Source organism: Anser cygnoides, chromosome 2 (genome assembly GCF_040182565.1).
Source record: "Anser cygnoides isolate HZ-2024a breed goose chromosome 2, Taihu_goose_T2T_genome, whole genome shotgun sequence".
Classification (NCBI taxonomy): Eukaryota; Metazoa; Chordata; class Aves; order Anseriformes; family Anatidae; genus Anser; species Anser cygnoides.
Genome location: NC_089874.1, coordinates 3334819 through 3356324, shown reverse-complemented (window position 1 = coordinate 3356324; position 21506 = coordinate 3334819). Strand labels below are relative to the sequence as shown.

Here is a 21506-nt window from a genome sequence, read left to right as displayed (position 1 = left end):
TATAGTTTTTTTTACCATTCACTATCAAGGCAGCTGTTGTCTCCTGTTCTCCACACACACAAGTGTATTCTCCAGCATCTTTCAGTTCTACATCATGGACAAGCAGCTTCACGACTGTGCCCTCCTGTTTCATTTTGTATTTGTCGCTGGCTTTGAGCAAAGTGCTTCCCTTTCTCCACTCTGCCTGAGCAACTTTGGTCAGCTCGCAGCGCAGAGTGGCTGTTCGACCTTCTGTTACTTCCTCATCCTTCAGGCCTTCCTTGATGCGTGCAGGCAGTGCTGAGGATGCAATGACAGAAGGTTAAAATGGAGCCACAAACACAGCCTCTGGATGAGGGGCAGAGCTGTGATGGGGAAAAGCTAGAGTAACAGCGGGGAGATGTCTTAGGGCCTGGTCTCTATTTCATAAGGGATCAGGTCCTAAAGCCAGTTTGTATGGGGTGTAGGTTTTCCTCTTAGATCATAAAATACAAATTAATTACCATGACATGCAATGTCAGACAAGAACTATGCAGAGATAACAATGGACATGGGAAAAAATAATAATCAAATCAAAAGCTTGAAAATGAGGACATCTAGATGAAAATGGTTATTACCGTGTACTGCTAAGGAAGCTGTGGACTCCTTATCCCCACACACACAGGTGTAATCACCAGCATCACTCTCATCAAGGTTATGGATCACCAGTTCTGCAGTGGCATCCTTCTGCCTCATTTTGTATTTCTCACTAGGTTTGAGTACTCTGTGCCCCTTTTTCCATTCCACTGGAGCAGTCTTGGTCAACTCACAGCGCAGAGTGACTACTTCACCCTCAGTGGCTTCCTCATCTCTTAACTCTTCTTTGAAGAGAGCCGGAAGGGCTGAGAAACAAAGGAGCAAACATTTTCATGACATGCAACTTTTGGCCACCATAAAATAAGAATTAACCTGATGTTTACCACTATCTGTCCATGCCTCATTATTGACATCAGAACCATTGCACAGAAGGAAGATACCAATTTGTATCACAGCCACAAACAGCAGGAATGGGAAGACTTCATGTATGGCCAAAACTATAACTTCCTTAGTATAATTCAGCCTGGAAGATTGATATAGGAGGTTATACCATCAGAAAAAAAAAAGCTAAAGGAAAAAATGAAAAGGTTTATACATTAAGGATGCCTACAGACTTAGCTTGAAACTTAGAATGAGGATGAAGGGCAAAATCACAGACATATAGAAAGGTCTTGGGTAACAATAAAAAGGAAAAAGAAGTAGGATGCCTCCATTGTGAGTATCTTCTGTAAGATCATCACACCAGGAGGTTCAGGAATATCATAACACCCACCTCTTTTGGAACAAAGAATGGAATCATTTAAAGGATAAGATTGGATGGCTCTGTGATGGTAAAATGTACTGTGGAAGTAGTAGGATGGGACGATGCCTGTTAAGTCTTTGGAAAGGGGTGGGGGCCACTTTTAGATGAAGACTATATATATGAAAGAAACGAAGAGGAGGATCTCCAAGTCCTGACTCCAACCATCAAGAAATAAATATTTGGGAATACAGATGTGGAGGATAATGGGGCAGCCACCAATATGAAGCAGGGGAGCTCATGGATTTTAGGACAGGCAATGATGGAGAAAAAAAAGGGAAATTATGTGGGAAACAAGAAGGCAAGCTTCAATAATTTAAGAATTGTTAATTATGACCAAGTAGAGGCAAATTTAAAGGACAAGGTTTAAGAGAGCAAAAAGCTTCCTGAAAAAAAAAAAAACAATATTAAGGGCATAATTACACAGATTGTGCAACTACAAGGACCATCAGGGACAGCCTGTCTAAATCGTTAATTCTTCAATGTCCTGAAACTCAAGAGAGCTGTAAAATATGGGTGGTTTAGACCACTGTGAAAGAAATACTACAGAATATAGAGGCAAAATCAGAAAGGTCAGGTTCCCTGCATGTCTCAAGAGGGTCAAGGGTAGTTCCCCGTTCCTGGGCTCTGGCACCTCATGGACAAAGATACTGATATGAAAGAAGGGCTGAAAGGTAATCTGCAAAATGATGCTGATATCAAGTGTCTCCAGACACAGATGCACATTCTGTGTAGTTGTACCCAGCAACTGGCTGGTATTCTCTGCTTGCCTTGTAGCACTTGGTTTTATCAAAATGTTATCATGCAAATCCCAGAAAATCTGGCCAGTTTGTACTAGAAAGAAACAGAAATAATACAATGATATTCTGTAAGTAGATTAGAAGGAAGAAAAACAACAAGAAACAAGTTGGTATACCTCTCTTTCAGGAATGTAAATTGATAGTTGGTGACACAGAGAAAACTGAAGTGTTTACCTCCTTTTTCTTTTTTAATATTAAAGGTTAATGATAGCGAAGAAAATAATAGAAACTCTGACTGGGATAAGGAAAAAAACAGATTAGAGAACATTTAAATAAACTTGATATTCTAAAAAGCACCTTGGTGTGATGACGTGTCCTGAAATACTTAAGGAACAAGCTGAACCAATATCAGACATAAACAGTTGCACTGGAGAAATCCAAGAGAATGGGAGATGTTCCAGAAGTACAGAAAATTAGAAATTCAGAGATGGAAAATGTCTCACAGACTGAAATACAGGCACTTAATTCTCACAATGTAAACCAAGAGTCTAAGCTCCCCGGACAGATCCAGACAAACTCAGTGGAGCCAGTGGATCTATCTGCTATCCATCTATCTATCAGTAAACATCTGCTACAAGGTAAACTGGTTGTTTCCCTGGCTTCCACTGACTGAGTTGACTAGATCTCCACTGACAACAACAGGAATTTAGGAATACTCACCAGTTTTACTCATTGAGCTGAATTTCACCCACAGTGCTTGTCTTGAAAAAAGACGGGACAGGGAGAAGCAGAGAGAGGATCCAAAGAATAATGGACATTTTAGCTTAACTTTAATTCTCTGAAAAAAATATTGTAGCAATACACTCGGATTTGCCAAGAGCTATTCTCTTCATGAAGGAGTGGACCAGCGTAATTTTTCTTTAGTTAAATTAGTAAATTTCACTGATCGAAACACGATATGCTGTACACCTTGATTTTATAAAGCTCTTAAGCTCTTAAATTTTATTAAAGCTCTTATCCTGAAATAATTCTAGGAAGGAAGCACTATCAATTTGAAAACCTGTCAAAAAAAGCAACTAGGATTTACAGTCACAATGAAAGAATGAGTTGAGCAGAGTACTTCAATACTCTGGAGCCCAGTAGCATTCAGCATTTTCTTTAGTGACTCGGACAATGAAATGCAAAGTACTTTTAATAATTTGGCAGGTGATCTCAAGATGGGAAAGGAGAGAAACTGAAAGCAGTTTGTTAAACAGGATTAGGATTAAGATCTTGATGAAGCAGTGGTGAAAAAAATAGGCTGCAATCCAGCAAGAGCAGGCACAAAATACTGTATTTAGGAGCAATCAGCCACACCAATACAGGATAGAGAACAATAGGCAGCAGATCTCCAGAGAGAGGTTTGAGGCTACAAGAGATCACAGCGCAAACACAAATCAAGAAATGCAATTCTGATGTGAATAAAGCAATCATCATAATAGAATGTATAAAATGGAGTGTCATATGCAAGATACATGAAGTCCTTCCATCCTACTCCAGTCTGGAAAGCCTCAGATGGAGCACTTTAGTCCACTTTTGGCCACCACACTTCTAGAAAGATGTGGATTAACTGAAGATGGTCCAGAAAGTAATAAAGATGAGCTGAAGTCTAGAAAACATGACCTATGAAGAAAGAGTGAAAGGAATGAAGTTACTTAGTCCAGAAAAGAGAATACAGGAGGAGACATGATAAAAAATTTCAAATCTGTAAAGTCACAGAGAGAAAATAATATTTCTCCCTGTCCACGGGACATGGGAAAAGAAGTAAGGATATAAGCCAGCTCAAGAAAGATTTTTGTTGGCATTAGAAAGAACTTTCTAGCAGTAATGACAGCTAGGCAGTAGAATGAGTACCGAGGGGAACTGCAGATTCTTTACCATTAGAGTTTTCAAGTGCAGACTAGATAAGGATGATGACGTGGGGCTTAAGGATGGACTAGATGACCTGTAGATGTTCTTTCCAATTCTGTTTTCCACAGCTAAATTGGAAGTGCAAGATTAAACCCATCCTTGCGTTACAGGTAAATATCACGGTGAAAAAGTCTGGGCACTGAAGCAAAGAAAATGACTCATACTGATTTTCCAGGTGAGAAAGATGGTTGAAACTGCTTCCTACTGTCCTACATTACTTGTGGAAATAAAGTTCTCCTTTCTTCCAAAGAAAGTTTACAGGTGAATTTGACTGAGGACTGTTAAGCACTCTCACACTTCATAATGCTGAGTATTCTCCAATATCAGAATACAAATCTACATGACTTTTAGTTACAGCTATATAAAAAAGTTGAATTGGATCATTATTTTTTTTGCACTATTCATAATAATCTGTCAAATCCTAATGTAACTTGAAATCTAAGATCACTCTGTTTTAAGAAGTACAAGTGTGCCTGCTACTCCATCTCCCTAGGTCCAAGTCAGAAGTATGTAAACCAGAACAAAAAATGCAAGCATGTGGAATCCTTCAGCCTTCAGTGTGGTACAAAGCAATACAGCCATGCACCAAAAAGAGCAGGGAGAGGAAAACAGGGAAAGTGTTAGTATAATCCATGGAACTAGAATTCTAGTTAGAATTAGATAAAAATCACAATAAATGAAAATAAATAAATAAACGCATTACAGACAGAATTAATGACGTCAAGATTAGAGAAAGAACTCATTGTGAGTCAGTACTTAGGCTCCCAGAGGAAGACAGGAGAAACACCACACAAAAGTATAATTTCTAATTTCTGTGTTTGTGTGTTTTTGTTTTTCTTTTACCGTGCACTGTCAATGCTGCAGTAGTCTTCTCGTCTCCACACACACAGGTATACTCCCCAGCGTCCTTGACTTCTAAAGCATGGATCAGTAGTTGTGCTGTGGTACCTTCCTGTCTCATAGTATATTTTTCACTTGATTTGAGTACTTTGTGTTTCTTTTTCCACTCCACAGAGGCAGCCCTAGATAGCTCACATTGTAGTGTGGCTGTTCCACCTTCTGTGGCTTCCTCATTCTTCATCTCTTCCTTGAAGTGTGCAGGCAAGGCTGAGGAGTTCAAAATGAAGAGAATGTATGATCATAGTAGCTATCCAAGTGACTACTTATCTGGTCCATGGACCACATGGGACAAGTAAAACCTTCCCTAATCAAACTGGAATTGATAATCACTTTGAGAAAAATATGATGGTGACTCTGGAAAGTTGGAGAACACCTTTTTCATAAGGCAGAGTTTTTTACTGTGACGTGGTCTGTGGCATGAAATGGAGAAACATACTAGTCCATTTCTTCAGACTCTGCAAGACTGAGTCCTGCCTTACTTTGAGTACTGCTAGCACAATGGAAAACAAAGCCTAACTGCAGTGTCTAAGATCTATTACAACGCAAATCATTACCGAAAAAGTTCATAAATGAAACTATATCTGAAGCATCAATCTCAATTTTCCATGAGATTTATCCTCAGATAATGATCTAGCAGAACTTGACAGTGAAGTTATTCTCAAAGAATGTTTAACACCACATTGAAAACTATGAAAAATAACTCATCACCAAATTCTAATACTGTCAGCTTTGGGATTGTAATATCTTATCAACCAACATCTGACTAATATGACTTTCCTTCTTTAGCAACTACTGCTGCACATGAGCATCAAAGAAGTGACTTGGAACCTAGATGAATAATTGAAATTTTTGCAAGAAACATCTGACCTTTGCCTGGTATTGACCAGTGCATTCAGGACTTTATGTCCATGTCCAACCATACGTAGCTAAATTCAGAAATACGGCTGCAATTTCTAGGCTGATCCTAGCATGTTTTTAAGAAACAGCTGGTCGGAAATAATCTACTTAATTAGTTATATGAGATTTTTACCATTCACTTTTACGGCAGCTGTAGTTTTCTGATCTCCGTAACAGCATGTGTAATCTCCAGCATCTGTCAGCTCTAAGTCACGGATCATCAGCTCAGCAATTGTGCCCTCACATCTTATGGAGAACTTGTCATTTGGCTCTAGGACTCTGTCTCCTTTCCTCCATTCCACAGAAGCTGCAGGCTTGTTCAGTTCACAGCACAAAGTGACTGTACCATTTTCTGTGGCTTCCAAGTTCTTCAATTCTTTTTTAAAATGCGGAGGAAGGGCTGAAGGTCACAGGTGAAGAGAGAGCACTTTAAAAGTGAGGAAATAATGCATCTTGTCTGCTCCACTGGATTAAAACCCTTTAATCTCTAAAAGTTGTGATTAAAATATATAGCACCCAAGAGACAGACAACAACAATTTTAGGGGCTTCCCTGCCTTATTCTTTGTGACATACTCCTTTCAGCATGCATAAACTGAACTGGAAATCAGGATTGCAGAACTATGACTTCGGTACTGGGATGTATGTTTTAAAGGCATTTTAAGATATAAACAACAGAAAGCTGGCCCCAAGCCTTACATGAGCTTGCACAGCTCTGTCTTAAGATCAGATGAACAATCAAAAGGAATGCTATGTTAATTAGAATTCCAGGCTGCAATGCATCTTTCTCACCTATCTTTCTCAATTGTTATCATAACAGAGCACCTTCCAATTCTATTCAAGAAAAAGAAGTGAAATCCCAGTGATATGCCTAGAAATCAATTAAAGGAAATACTGAAAGTGTTATTTATGACCAAGGTCATGATTAGACGCTTCCAAACTCGATTAACATGATAGAACAGGGACTGAAAAGACTGTGATGCCGTTTATCATTCCCAAGTGACAGACTTTCAGTAAAAGATATTTGAAGTGGTTTACACAGCTATCATAAAAATTTAAAGTAATACATGGAATCAAGACTCATTTGTGATCCTACATGAGTGCCCAGATGACAAAAAAATCCCTATTAAATTTATGTATTTTACCATGCACGGTCAGGGATGCACTAGTTGTCTTCTCTCCGCACACACACGTGTAATCTCCCGCATCTTGTTCCTCCAGGTTATGGATAGTCAGCTCAGCAATGGTATCCTTCAGCCTCATTTTGTATTTGTCACTAGGCTTGAGCACCTCTTGCCCTTTCTTCCACTCCACCGGAGTGGATTTGGTTAGCTCACACTGCAGAACAGCTGTCCCGCTTTCTGTGGCTTCCATATTGGCGAGCTCTTTTTTGAACAGTGTAGGCAAAGCTAAGGAATGTAATATAAACAGAGTACATCAAAACCATTGACTGGACCTTGAGGAACCTAGGACTAGATCCCGAGGCTTGTCCTTCACCATCACAGGAAAACAAAACATACAGTCTCTGTAAGCAGTCATCTTGCACTAACTAGAAAATTATTGCAGGGTCTCACAAGGATAATTGCCACGATAACCCACTTCTAAAATTAAATTATGCAGTACACTTGCCATTTCCCTGCTGATTCCAGTGGTCCTCTCTATCCATTTCAGTCCAAATTCATCTATCTTGAACATTAATGACTTGAATTCTGATTGAAAGTCATAGCCCTTGATGCTAGCACTGCTAGCTGGAGATCTTTACATGAAACGACTTTCCTAACACCTTAACTGATGTTTCTTGTTCAGAAAAAAAACAGTTATATAATTTTAGGTGCACCTTTAAGCCATAATTTTCAAGGGCATAAAGGCTCTAATATGAGGAATACAGGTGTTTTTTTCAGCAGCACTCTGCAAGTTGCCTTGTGGTGTGTCACCGTAGCAAAAAGGAAGTGACTTGCACAAGGAAGAAAGTGCCAGCTTAGAGGAAGGCAAGAACAGAAGTACCTTTGACTGGGAGAAAGAAGAGGTAAAAGCATGTAAAAGTGTGCTGAGAAATCTGAGAGAAGAGAGTTTGTCTCCAGCACCTCATCCTTAAGATATACCTCAAATAAAAACATTCCTTTCAGTTACTGGAACTGTATGTCAGCTGCTGCTGCCAGAGGTGTAACCAAAGGTTTTCACTATTCACCATGGCAGAAACAGGATTATATTTTGCCTAACTTCTCTCTAAATCAGGGCCTTCAGAGTAATGGCTTGTTGTTGGTGATTTTTGTTCATTTGTTTGTTTTTTGAAAGTGCCATTTCACCAGCACAATGTATCATTGTCCTGCAAAAAAGGATGGTCTTTCTCTCCCAAACAGAGAACAAAAATCTCTTGCTAACCAAGCTCAGCACCCTTAATGAACATTCCTCCAATCCACTGACACCAGTGAGACACAAGGGACAATCCTTCTGAGAACAAGCTATTTGCTAGAGCCCTGGACACTTTTGGCCTTACATACAGCTGCCTTTTCACACTAACAACATGCAGAAGGGTCTAGGGTAAGAAACTCTCACAACTCTATGCTGCCATAAGGCCATCAGTGTCAAACTGACAACCAGTGGGAGACAGGATGAAATAAAGGCAGCCAGCAAACCAAGAAAAGGCTGCAGAATGAAAACATCAACACGGGTGAGAAAGTGATCTGCCAGAGAAAAGGGGGATCTCTGAAATGCTGTTATCATAGAGGAGAATGTTTTGTTTTTTTGTTTTTTACCATGGACTGTCAGGACAGCTGAGGTCTTCTGGTCTCCACACACACAAGTATATTCTCCGGTATCTTCTACCTCCAGATCTCGGATCAACAGCTCTGCAGAGGTTTCTTCTTGTCTCATCCTATGCTTATCACTTGGTTTGAGTGTCTTGTCCCCCTTTTTCCACTCCACTGGGACCCCGACCTTGCTCAGCTCGCAGTGCAGTGTGGCCGTTGCACCATCTGTGGCTTCTCTGTTTTTCAAACCTTCTTTGAAAAACGCAGGCAAAGCTGAGAGACAGCAATATGAGCAGTGAGACGTAACGCTCCAAAGAGTTAAAATTAAACACCGATGTTTAATTTTCCTTTTCCTTCTTGTCCTGAATTGGTTTATCAACACAAGAACATAAATTGTCAATAGTTTCTATGAAAAAGTGTGAGGAATGAAATAACTGCGAAAAGATTCAGTGCTTCCAGTAATTCATAGAGATTTTTTTACATGTACTCAGAGTCACAAACCAACAGAAGTAGAAAACCCTTTTTTTTCCTGTGAAATTTCAAAGAAAAAAGCTAATTTGAAATTTCTGAAAAAAATTGGTTTTCTCATATGAAGTTTTAAAGCATAATGAAAGGAGGATATTTACTATGTTTTCACAAACTTAAGTAAATGAGAAGACATTCTACACTAAAAAATGAAACACTGAAGTTTTATTCTAAATGTCAGTTTGAAATGAAATTGTTCATTTCAATACATGATGGGAAAACAAGCATTTTCACTTCAACTGAAATATTCTTTCAAATATGTCAGTTGCAGTAAAAATCAAAGTTTGCAATGAGCCTGATCATCACTAAGAAAGTACTTAGAAGTACTCCACTTTACACAGTAGAGTAACTGAATACAATGACAACTGGCCTGTATATATAAAAGCACCTTGTTGTCCTAGGAATAGAGTATGGGAATAAGATTCTAGGGAATTAGCCAACCTTTCTGAATGTGATGAAACCTTAACACCACTAAGTCATAGTCCGTTTTAATGGGCTTGAGCATAACAGGAAGTCTGATAAAGGAGAACCAAAATGATCGACTCTCGCTAAAATGGTAGCAGCCATCCTGGTTGCCTATCTTTTCTCAGAGCTTGTATTTTGACACCCCTCCTGTGCCATGCACACCAGCCATGCTGACACCAATAGGAACACTTCATGGACATCAGTGGGCTCTGGGTATGGGCCTGGCAGTAGGAAAGGGGGTAACTAGGTGTCTGCCCAAACAGACAGAGAAAACAAGATAGTTAATTTTAGTATGTGTCTTGTTTTGTTAGTTTTACCATGTACTGTTAGAACTGCCATAGTCTGCTGGTCTCCACACACGCAGGAATAATTTCCAGCATCCGTCGTGTCTAGATTTTGGATTATAAGCTCAGCAACGACACCTTCTCGTTTCATTTTATACTTGTCACTTGATTTGAGGGTCTTGAATCCCTTTTTCCACTCCACATTAGCAGCAGCCTTGTTCAGCTCACAACGCAGAGAGACACTTTTACCTTCTGTAGCTTCTGCATCTTTCAGTTCTTTGGTGAAAAGAGTGGGTAGGACTGCAGAGTAAATGGAATACAGACACAGCATCAAAGCTGAGAAAGCCTGACCCATGACCTACTGGCTCTCGTCCCTTGTCTCCCTGAACCTGCACGTCACTAAAGTCACAAAACCTTCTTCACACTCCAGGATTGTGTTCCATCTCTAACAATTCACAAGAGATTTTAATTTGCCCTTTTTTTTTTTTTTTGTCCTCTCACTTTAAAATTTGTTTTGAAAGCAGTCTTGTTTCTCTATAAACTTGACAAGTCATTTACCCTTTTATGCATCATAAAATTAAAGGGATAAAATTAGAGGCCATACGTCAGTATGACGCCCAGAGCATTTTGTTACCCTGGAGCAAAGGACCAGCTCTACAGAAGGGCTTGTATCATGGCCCTGTCTGTATTTTTATAAATGTAACTCCTTAAGTAAAACACTTGCAAACATGCTGTTGGCTTTCCGCAGACATACAGGATATGTTCTGGGATAATTAAAACAAAATTGGTATAAAAAAAAAATAAATAAAAATGTAAAAGGCCTGGGAACAGCAGGAGCATAATAAAGAGTATTTTTTCAGTAAGAATCCTTATGTAGCATTGCATGTTTTTGAAAACTTTTTCCACTTAGCAGTAATGGGTGTAGCAGTTTAAGTAATGAAAGAAAATATTAATCTCACTTTTAGGACAATCCCTATGGGAAAATTTTTAAACAGAAGGTACACGGGACTTGTAGATTGTGTTGAGCTGGGACTTGTACTTCACTTGTCATTTAAACACAGTACAGAGGAAGAAAAACAGCACATCAAGAGGGGATCAGGTGAAGGGTGTGGGGGTGGTGTGCAGAGAGAGAGAGAGAGAGAGAGAGGAGAAAAAGAGGGAAAAAGTCAGCAAAGGATGGAAATGGAAAGTATACAGAGATCAGATGTAACAGGAGAAAAAGAGGAACAGTTCAGAATTATGCAGGTTTACTTGAGGTGTGTGCCAAGAATTTCTTTTTACCATTTATTGTCAAAGTGGCCGTAGTCTGTTGATCTCCACACACACAGCTGTAATCACCAGCGTCTGTCAAATCCAAATCCCGGATGATCAGCTCCGCAAAGGGGCCTTCCTGCTCTATTTTGTATTTTTCACTTGGTTTGAGGACCTTATTCCCCTTTCTCCACTCAACGGGAGCCGATTTGCTCAGTTTACAGTGCAAAGCAACTGCCTCACCCTCTGTAGCTTCCTTGTTCACCATTTCTTCTTGGAAGAGGATAGGCAAGGCTGAAGGATGCAATACCAACAGAGATGGAATCAGAAATATAACAAAATGATCTGGGCTTTTCTGTGAATTACTGGACTACAGCATACGCATTTAATCAAACGTACTACTACTAGGTGGTTACAGTTGTAAGGGGGAGGAAGATCTCCTGGAGCAGAGAGAAAAAAAAATGGAGAAAACAATATAGAACATTGCTGAGATTTCTCAAAGCTAAAAAAGCACAAGGGAATATTCTCTAACAGGGTGACTCTGGCTCCACAGAGCTACCATAAAACTTCTTCGAAATCATACTGACCAAGCTTCAGACAACCAGCAAACGCTGTCAGACACACTAAATTTGGGGCTTAATGAGAAACATGTGGAGAATGTTTACCATTCACTTTCAAAGTAGCTGTAGTCTTCTGGTCTTCACACACACAGGTGTAACTCCCGGCATCGGTCAAGTCCAGGTCTTGGATTACCAGCTCAGCAAAGCGGCCTTCCCGTCTCATTTTGTATTTGCCATTTGGCATCAGCACCTTTCCGTCCTTCCTCCACTCGACCGAGCTGCCTGCCTTGCTCAGCTCGCACTGCAGCGTGGCCGTTCCACTCTCTGTGGCTTCCTCATTCTTCAGCTCTTTTTTGAAACGGACTGGCAGGGCTGAGAGACGCAGAATGAACAAGGGATCGCAACCCGAGGCCCTGCCCAGCACCTCCGGTCAGAGGCTGAATTGTGAATGATCAAATACTTATCCTCATACCCTTATCTATAATTACGCCCTGCCTTTTTTGTGGCTGGTAAAAACCACTCTCTACTAACTGTTTCTGTGGAAATCAAAGTCTCCGATTTGATCTCGATCCCACATACAAAGGACAAACTCATCCTCATCATTAAAAGTAATGAACCCTCCTCAACAGAAAATCCCAATGAATCTTTTCCCATACTAATTCAGGAAAACATACATGCATGTCAGCACCCTTCTCTGGAGAAGGGTCTCTGAGAAGACATTACAACAAACACATGCAATATTGGGCATAATGAAAACAGATCATGGACAGGGATTGGGGAAAGGAGTGACACAGCAACATGAAAAAATGGAAAGATGACAAAAGTAGATACAGGACATAAAGGTAGGTGTTGAAAGAGAATGTACAGAAAGGAGGAGGGAAGGGATGGACAGAAACGTTCCAGAGTTTCATGGGTTATTTCTGACTTTTTACCATTCACTGATAAGGCTGCTGTGGTTTTTTGGCTTCCCACTACACATGTATAGTCTCCAGCATCCTTTGTGTCCACATCATGGATCAGCAGCTCAGCCACTGTGCCCTCTTGTCTCATCCTGTACTTGTTACTTGGCCTGAGAACAGTGTGCCCCTTCCTCCACTCCACGGCGGCCTCTCTGCTCAGCTGGCAGCGCAGGGTGGCTGTCCCACCTTCCAGAGCCTCTAGGCTCTTAAGTTCTTCTTCGATGAGTGCAGAGACAGCTGAGGAATGAAGCATTCTCATTTTACTTTACCCCATATGGGACTTAAAAGACTGAAACAAATTCTCTCAGCACAGCTAATGAACCTTGACTTACCTGCACCTCCAGGACTCTACTTGCACTTACAATAGCATACCATGAGTTTTGGGGAAAAAAGAATTATTTTCCAATAATTAAAATATAAAAATAATTACTTTTCTGCTCCCCAAATGCTGTTGGTCACAAATACATGGAAAACTTGCTCAGTAAGTACAGAACAGAACTGCATATTCTTTCACGAAGCACGTGGCTGAGGCTCTTCTTACCTTAGAGCTCAAGCGAGTGCCTCTGTCTCAAGAAGAAAGCAGAATGGTTATTTCAGAGGCAAGAAAAGATACCTTGTTATGAGGTCAAGGACATTCGATTGTTATGTTTTAGTATGAAGTTATTGTCCGAGAAAACAGATAACATAATGGACCCAGCCAGGGCTGCCATTCATTTGTACTGGTCCCTTTTTTTTTCTGAACACTCACTGTAAATGTGCAGGACCATGGCAAGAACAATAACAAATGGTCACAAGCAGGTGTCTTATTCCTACCATGGATTTTGACTTGGGCTGTGGTCTGCTGGTCTCCAGTGTCACAGGTGTATCTTCCCGCATCTTCTGGCTCTGCATTATGAATCACCAGCTCTGCCACTGTTCCCTTCTGCTTCATTTCATATTTGGCACTTGCCTGGAGTGTGGCTTCTCCCTTCTTCCACACCACAGTGGCATCAGCTTTTGTGAGTTCACAGCGCAAAGAGACAGATTTCCCCTCTTCCATTTCCTTGTTCTCCAGGGTTTGTTTAAAAAGGACAGGCACAGCTAGAATACAGAACCAGGGATCAAGACAAGCCCTGTTGTCTCGCTGTACAAATACCCTATGATAGCTGTCACCCCTAAAAAGAGTCCTTTTTCAAAAAAGCAGAGCAGTCCTAGACTTCTAGTCCAACAAATTCCCTGCTTTTGCAGGTCTCTGATACAGTACCTATGCCCTAAATCTCTTGCTTTCTTCTCCAGCATATACTGCTTTTGGAGGCTCTCACTCTTTTTTACTAAAGCTGTTTGTTTAGTGGCATTGGGGAGGACTGATGGCATCTGAGAGCCTTTAAAAAGGATGTCTGGGGGACTTTGGGAATCTAAACATTAATCAGTTGGCCACCTGCAATTTGCTAGGGACTAGACCTGACTGCTGTGCATTCCTGTCTGCTCTTACATGTTATGTTTTCACGTTCTCCCTGTGCTGTCATGCTGCTAGTCTCAAAATCTAACTGCAGTCTTAATCACAACCGTGTAAAATAGCTAACAGGTCAGGAACTCTGGCACAAAGGGTATAGGAAACAAACCGCCTGCACTTATTTCAGGCTCAGTGGGAAGTTACAGATTTAAGCTCCCAGATGCATAACATAAAATTACATGAATGAAGTATGTACAGGTGCTTACAAGTATGCAATATTGCCATTAAATTTTAAGCATGAATTTGTAGATGATACTCCTACAAAAAGAAGTGCTGTGGTTTTGTTTGTTTTGTAGAAAATCTATAAAGCAATGCATTAAGAAAGTGCTGCAGTGCATCCAACCTTGCCTACCATTTACTTTCACCTGAGCAGTGGTCTTCAGTTCTCCAGCAGTACAGGTATAGTCCCCAGAATCTATCGATTTGACATCTCGAATAATGAGCTCTGCCACAGTGCCATGCTGCTTAAATTCATACTTCTCACTGGCATAAAGAACAGTGTCTCCTTTCATCCATTTCACTGGGGTATCAGGTTTGCTGAGCTCACAGGTCAGTTTGACTTGTTTTCCTTCTTTAGCTTCTTCGTTTTGAAGCTCTTGCTTGAAGAGAACTGGTATTTCTGGAAAAGAACATTGCACGTGTTAAAGGAATCACACAAGCTTGGAAATCACTTTTTAGTTTCAGACATTTTTTTGTTCAGGTAGAAAACCACAGGAATGAAAATACACTAGCAAACAAAGGGAACAGATTCTTACAAATCACATCTGGCTGCCAGAACTCTACAGAGAAGTCTCAAAAATATTCAGAACTGTATGCTTTTTATCTTTTAACCATTATTTGTACTATTTAAAGACATTGTTATTATTATTGTTGTTATTAACAACAGCAGCAGATGCTGCCAATACTGTTAGTGACATAAAAGTACTGTTTCAGTACTTTGGGAATTAGTGCACAATTTCAGTCTTAAAAGATCTTTAGCAATGGCCAGACACTCAGTTATTGGAATTTTCCTCTCCCATCCCCTCAGTGGTAAAGGGAACACCAAAATTATGTAGTGTAATGCAGGGGCACTGCAAGGGCCTAGCTGTGAGGGGAAATGTCCTACTTCAGCTCCCCTGTGCCATTCTGGGACGACAGCCAGATCCGTGGTGCAAGGCACAGAATATACAAACAGAAGCCAGTCCCAGCAGTGCAACTTAGCCACGCTCTTTGTGGTGCAAGAAGTCAGTCAGGGATGGCAGACACTGAACTACATCACAGACTGGTGGTCAAAGCTCAATCACTGGCACAAAAAATGTAAACTCTAACCGAGGTCACCTCGTACGTAAACACAGAAAACACAAAGAAATGACAAGGCACCTTTTATCATGACTAGCATTATTGATTTCTTATTATAAGAAACCAAGACTGATTTTCATCAGACATGAATGCAGACTTAAAAACAGCACAGAAGAAACACAGGACATGCTGGACACAAAAGGGCCCCTGGGGAGATTCCTGTGCAGGCTCTATCACAGCCTAGGACTCAAGACTTTAAGGTGAGCTACTGTAGAGATAGCACTTCCTGGGGAAGAGGAGGGAGGAAAAAAGGTCTAATAAAGTGTTCTTATGAATATGGAGGTCAGCTACCAATTCATGGTGTGTTTGTCCTGTGGCTGTTGAAAACTTACAGCCCATTCTTCTGTTCTCTTTTCACCTCTACTTTGTGGATACTCACAGTGTCACATGAATATTGAATTTTTCTGCTATTTTTGCATTCTGCTATTCTGATGTGACTTATTAGGTAAAGGAATGTTACAACAGTATAATTTGTTGTAGACATCCTTATGACTTGATTCCTCTGCATCTACTAGTGATCTGAATCCGTTTTCAAATCCTACATCCATCCACACCCTACTGGGTGAAGGGAGAAATGGGGCAGTTCTGTAACACGCGTTATGAATGTTTATTTTTTATTTAACAGAAAAATTCCACTACATCACACGTAAGATCCAGGTCATACTGGAGTCAACACAGGTCCTTCCTTTGTGTGTAATGGGTATTGGGAAAGCATATTGGTGCTAAGGAAAGTTATAACAAATCTGGACCAGTAACCACCAGCTATCACCATCATCCAGTTGTTCTCTTTCCTTGCACAGCAGACCTCAGCCTTAAACTGGTTTGTTTCTCTGTGCTCTGGCTGAGCAGTTTGCCTTCCCTCATCGTGCTCTGAGGTTCAGGTTGACTATTCCAATGACCCAAAGCCTTTTTGTTTGCACTGACTTCTCTAATCTGGATGCAGCTTCTGATCAGCCCTTCCAGAGTGTGTTGGGAATAACTGCATGCAGAATATCCACTGGTGAGGCTAAGTATCAGCAGCCTGCTGAAACCTGCTTGTGTGAATGAGCAGACTTGCTCTCAGGAACTGAGCTCCTCCTCAGGCTAGGGAAGTGACTCACAAGAGGCTGGAGAAATTATGATGGGAGGGTTTGTAACGTGAATAGCAGGTGAACCTAGTTCTGACCCAGCTCATACCCACTGCTCTGCCTAATATACTTGGTGCTTTCCTAAAATGCTCAGGAAATACACTAAAATCTCATGTGTCTAAGAAAATAACATTGATTTGTTGCAGCTCAGACAATACAACCCTTCAGTTTCACCTCCTGCCAGATAATGTTCTTTGGAATAAATGCTTCGGATGTGTTACTCTCAAAAATTTAGTTGCCTAAAGCAATTATCTAGACAATTGTGGGGGCATTGATTTCTTCTTGGAGAGAGACAGCATAGGAGACAGCTACAGAAGGCGACTAATTTTTTCTCTGGATTATCTCTTAGGCTGGGTGGATATTCTACAGAGACTGTTCTCTGCTGACTCACTGCTGACTGCTCTAGAAAGATGAGACACATTCCACAGAACCCAAATCAGGTAAGATGAAGGATTTTCCTGTCTCACATTCTGCCACCTCTCTGGATGCTGCCCTGGATGACTCAATTAGAACCTTTTCTGCACTGTGGTGCAAAGACACGAGGTTCCTTTTCAGTATAGCTTCACGTATATAGCATATAGAACAAGGTAGGACCCAAACCATCACTCCAAATGTTCTTACCCTTGACAGTAATAACCGCACTACTTTTAGCTGCTCCAGCCTCACACTCATATCTGCCACTGTCTCTTTCTTCTGCCCTGTGAATGACCAGCTTGGCTTCAAATCCCGACCGGCTGATGTTATACTTAGAAGAATTCCTAAGGCTCTTCCCATCTTTGCACCACTTTACAGGGCTGTCTGATTTGGAGATTTCACAGTGGAGAATCACATCCTCTCCCTCAGTGACTTCAGTATCAACCAGCTCCTTTGTGAAGATGCAGGGCTTTTCTAGAATCACATAAAAATGGTCTGAGATTTTCAGAAGAGGTGCAGATTTTCAGATCACAAGTAATCTGTAAGACTTACATCCAAGATCACTTGTGTCAAAACTACAGATCAGGGTTAGTAATGAATAATTTGGTGTGCAGGACTACAAAGCCCTCAGGAAGGCATCAGTCATGCCATAAAATGTGGTTTAGTGAATACCTAATGCCATCTGGAAGAAACTGAGAAGGAAATGCCTGTAGAAGAACAAAAATAACATCTCTCATGTCTCATTAAATATAGGTAAGATGGAGTTACTATTCATAAACACTTCTCTAAGTGGGTTTATCAGTTTGAACCTTCTAACTGAACATCGAAAGTTAATTCTAGATGAAGTGAGGTGCAATACAGATTTCCCAAATCCAGTTATATAGAGCAGGGCTCACCTCATCGGTATGAGGTCATCTAAAAACCAGGCAGATATCCTAGACTGGTCATACAGAATGTTTCTATTATCAGTGGAAGATGATATGCTCCTCCAAGGACCAGATATTTACTTCCAAAATATGTCATTAGGAGAGAGGAGATGAACTGTTCTCTGGAATTGCTCATCTCTCTACATGGCTTATAGAAGCTGGATAGCAACAGCCAAGGTAGATCTTACCCCTCTGAACTTCTGGCTTTTTCATGTTTTTTTTAATACACAAAAATCCAACTCATCAGAAAACCAAAAACTGTTCTCATCAGCACTACAGCATCACATATTGGTGTTACCAAAGGGAGTCAGCCTTTTGGAAATAAGATCTTTCATTTGATTTCAGAAAAATCTAATGCACTTTTGTGGCATGGAAAAAATTGCCAACTGGAGAAAATTTTCAAATTAAAAAAAAAAAATCCTTGCAAGAAACATGATGATTCCAAAAAGAATGAGAATACTATCTGACACAGCAGAGACTGTTTTAGATCTCTGTATAAAGACAAATATTTATATTTCCCATAAGGAAACAACATTTCTTTAAACCTACACTCTTAGGTTGCCCGGCATTCATCTTATTCCCTCACTATAAAAGTAGACTAACATTGAAGTTTTGGTCTAGTTCAACTTTTCTGGAGAAAACATTGTCAACAATGAAGAGCAGACAACACACCTAATGTTGCCTTTCAAACAATGAAACATAAATTAAAAACATATCGATTGTTCTTTTTTCTTTTTTTTTTTCCTGGAACTAATCTATTTCTTCTCACTCATCATCACGTTGCCACCCTACCAGCTTGGCTGAAGGAAAACTGGACAAGATATCCAATGTACCATCATTATAGTATAACATTCCCATCTAAGGTCCAATAAATACACTGACAGCAAAGTGTTAATTCTCCACCCCTAGCTTCATCATACAGTTAATGATATTCTTGAACATATACAGATATGCATATGCAGGGGCCAAATTTGTTGCCGTTTTTCACCTGTCCACATTATCCTGTAGATATTTTTATGCATTCTCTTCTCTCCTGCAGTTTTTATGCTTGAATTACCTTTAACAACCAAACTGGCAGATGTTTTCTTATCACCAGCTTCAAATGTAATGACCCCCGAGTCCTTCAGTGAGAGCTTTTTCAGTGTTAGCAAGTGACATCCATCAGGCTGAGACTGGATGTCATTAAGTTCATTGGTATGAAGTGGGGTTTTATCCAAAAACCACTGCACTTTGCTATAGTCTACAGGAGAGATTCTGCATTTGAACATGGCAGATTCTCCTTCTAACACAGTGACATCTTCCAGGTCTTCTGTTATTAGCACTTTCTGGCCTGAAAGGAACACAGATACATCAATTACTGGAATCTTCCACTCCTAGCATGAAAATTGTTATGGAAAACTTATGGATTATGGTTATGGATTTCCCACATGAGTATTTCAAGAAGGAAATACATTCATGATACAGAAGACTGAAACATAACTCCCCTGTAACTGAACACAAAAATTATTCACAGGAAGATAATATATACAGGACACACACCAAAATAGGATGAAGACAGCTTCAAAATACCAGAACACATATAGCAGAACAAGTAGCCAGCACAATGCAAATCCAATGTTATGAAGTTTCTCCTAACAGAACTACCTGGAATGCAGCATCAGGGAACTTTACTTTTATCTTGAGCTTTTTGACAGAGAACTATTTTTAACTCATAAAAGTCGGAAAAGTTAGAAACCTCACACTAAATTCAGGTTCACCAGCTCCTCCTCACATCAGCATTATGGTTTTTAAATCATTCCTAAGGTGCTCCAGATGTAAACGCTTCAAATCAACAAATTGTTCTGCATGTCCAGTTCCAAGTTGCTAGATTTTTGTCCACATGGCCTGTGCAGCCTATCTATATCAAGTATCAGAACCAGAAATCAAATCTGCTATCCATATGATGAGAAATAGATCTGCCTGTGCATGGATGGCAGCACTTAGACATCTGGACATGTAGCCACCCAACAACACTGCTCTAGTTCAAACAGCCTTCCCTTTTGGGGCACTTGGCCTCCTGCACATGTCATGCACAGAGCATCTAATCAGGCCAGACAGCTGCAGTCCCAGAGATTTGCCATAAATGTACAAATTCAACCAAAATAACATTTGCTGTTGGAAAAACAGGACGAACAGTCTTATTCCTCTCATGCATACCTTGCACGACTAGCTTGGCTCTGGACTGAGCATCACCAATGTCGCAAGTATACGTGTCACTGTCACTTTTCTCCAAATTATTTATGGTCAGCTGCAGGACTTGTCCTTTCTGTGTGATCTCATATTTCTTGCTAGCCCTGAGTTCAGCTATGCCTTTCCTCCAGACCACAGAGGACGCGGCTTTCTCACTCTGGCACGTAAAAACTGCAATTCCACTTTCATCAACTTTCAGATCTGAAAGTTCCTTGACAAAGTAATTAGGTTTCTCTGGAAGGAAAAAAAGGGGAAGGAGGAGAGAGAGATATTTGTTACCCCAACAAGTCCAGAGCATACAGAGGCATCTTAAATCTCCTCTGCTCTTCTGCCCCCAGTTACAGAATCACGGCATGCAGAGATGGAAAGGGTCTAAGATCATCACCAAGTCTACCCCTCAACATAGGACATACCAGGTAAAATATTTCCAGAAGATATCTAGAAAGTTTAAGGCCATTGTACAGTTACTGGTGAGATCTCATCTGGTAGACTGTGCATAGTTTTAATCACCCATATTCAAAAAAGACTAATTCAAATTACCAATATAGATTGGCTCTTTAAGTAACACAGAAGATTATGCAGTCTCCAGATTTTGTTTAAAAAAAGACTTTAATCCATGATATTTTTTGAAAACCAATAGTTGACCCTGCTTGAGAAAACAGAAGAACACCTCCCACAGGTTGCTGATATTTAACCCAACTTTTGTAAGTGCCAGCCCCTGTGTGTGTTTCAACTGACCCTGCACTGTGATCCTGGCTTTCGTTTTAGAGACTTCTGTCTCACAGGTGTACTCCCCACTGTCCTTGACTGTGGAGTCATGGATGATCAGGATGGCCCGTGTTCCCTCTTGGTGCAAGTCATACTTCTGGCTTTTTCGGATTGCTTTGCCATCCTTGTACCACCTGATGCTCACATCGGGCTTTGACAATTCGCAGCTCAGGCTGATGTCCTGCCCCGCTGCTGCTGTTTTATCCTCCAGTTGTTTTGTAACCTCTGTAGGTTTTTCTGAGGGAAAACAAAAATAAATGAGTTCCAGATAAAAAACACGATGAGAAATGCAGTAAGATTAGGGTGTTTTTTTCAAATTCAAATATCCAACAAGTTTTCTTGTTTTCCCATGAATAATTCAGGTTATGATGGGGAAGGGGGAGACAAAAGCAATCTAATCTTGTTCTTTAGTGCACATTAATTGAAGTTACAGGCTCTCAGTGAATAGCAATGATCACTTACAGGAATTTAGGACTCATCTTGACAGCATCCTTTTCAGAGGCCATCATTTTGTTGTCACTGAAGTTACTGCAGGCTTACACTTAGGGTGGGGTGTCTCTCTCTAAATACAGACATTCT

At 40.5% G+C, this 21506-nt stretch overlaps 1 protein-coding gene across 1 annotated transcript in view; it reads right to left on the bottom strand.

The window, feature by feature from the left end:
- The window catches only part of OBSCN (obscurin, cytoskeletal calmodulin and titin-interacting RhoGEF), a 162382-nt gene that overhangs the window by 67334 nt on the left and 73542 nt on the right, over positions 1-21506 (bottom strand). Inside the window, 16 exon segments of the mRNA XM_066991378.1 lie at positions 16-279; positions 597-860; positions 4888-5151; positions 5975-6241; positions 6985-7248; positions 8596-8862; positions 9897-10163; positions 11145-11408; positions 11780-12046; positions 12607-12870; positions 13447-13713; positions 14478-14744; positions 17212-17478; positions 18988-19260; positions 20127-20393; positions 20898-21164. Of these exon segments, the coding sequence (XP_066847479.1) occupies positions 16-279; positions 597-860; positions 4888-5151; positions 5975-6241; positions 6985-7248; positions 8596-8862; positions 9897-10163; positions 11145-11408; positions 11780-12046; positions 12607-12870; positions 13447-13713; positions 14478-14744; positions 17212-17478; positions 18988-19260; positions 20127-20393; positions 20898-21164 (4260 nt within the window).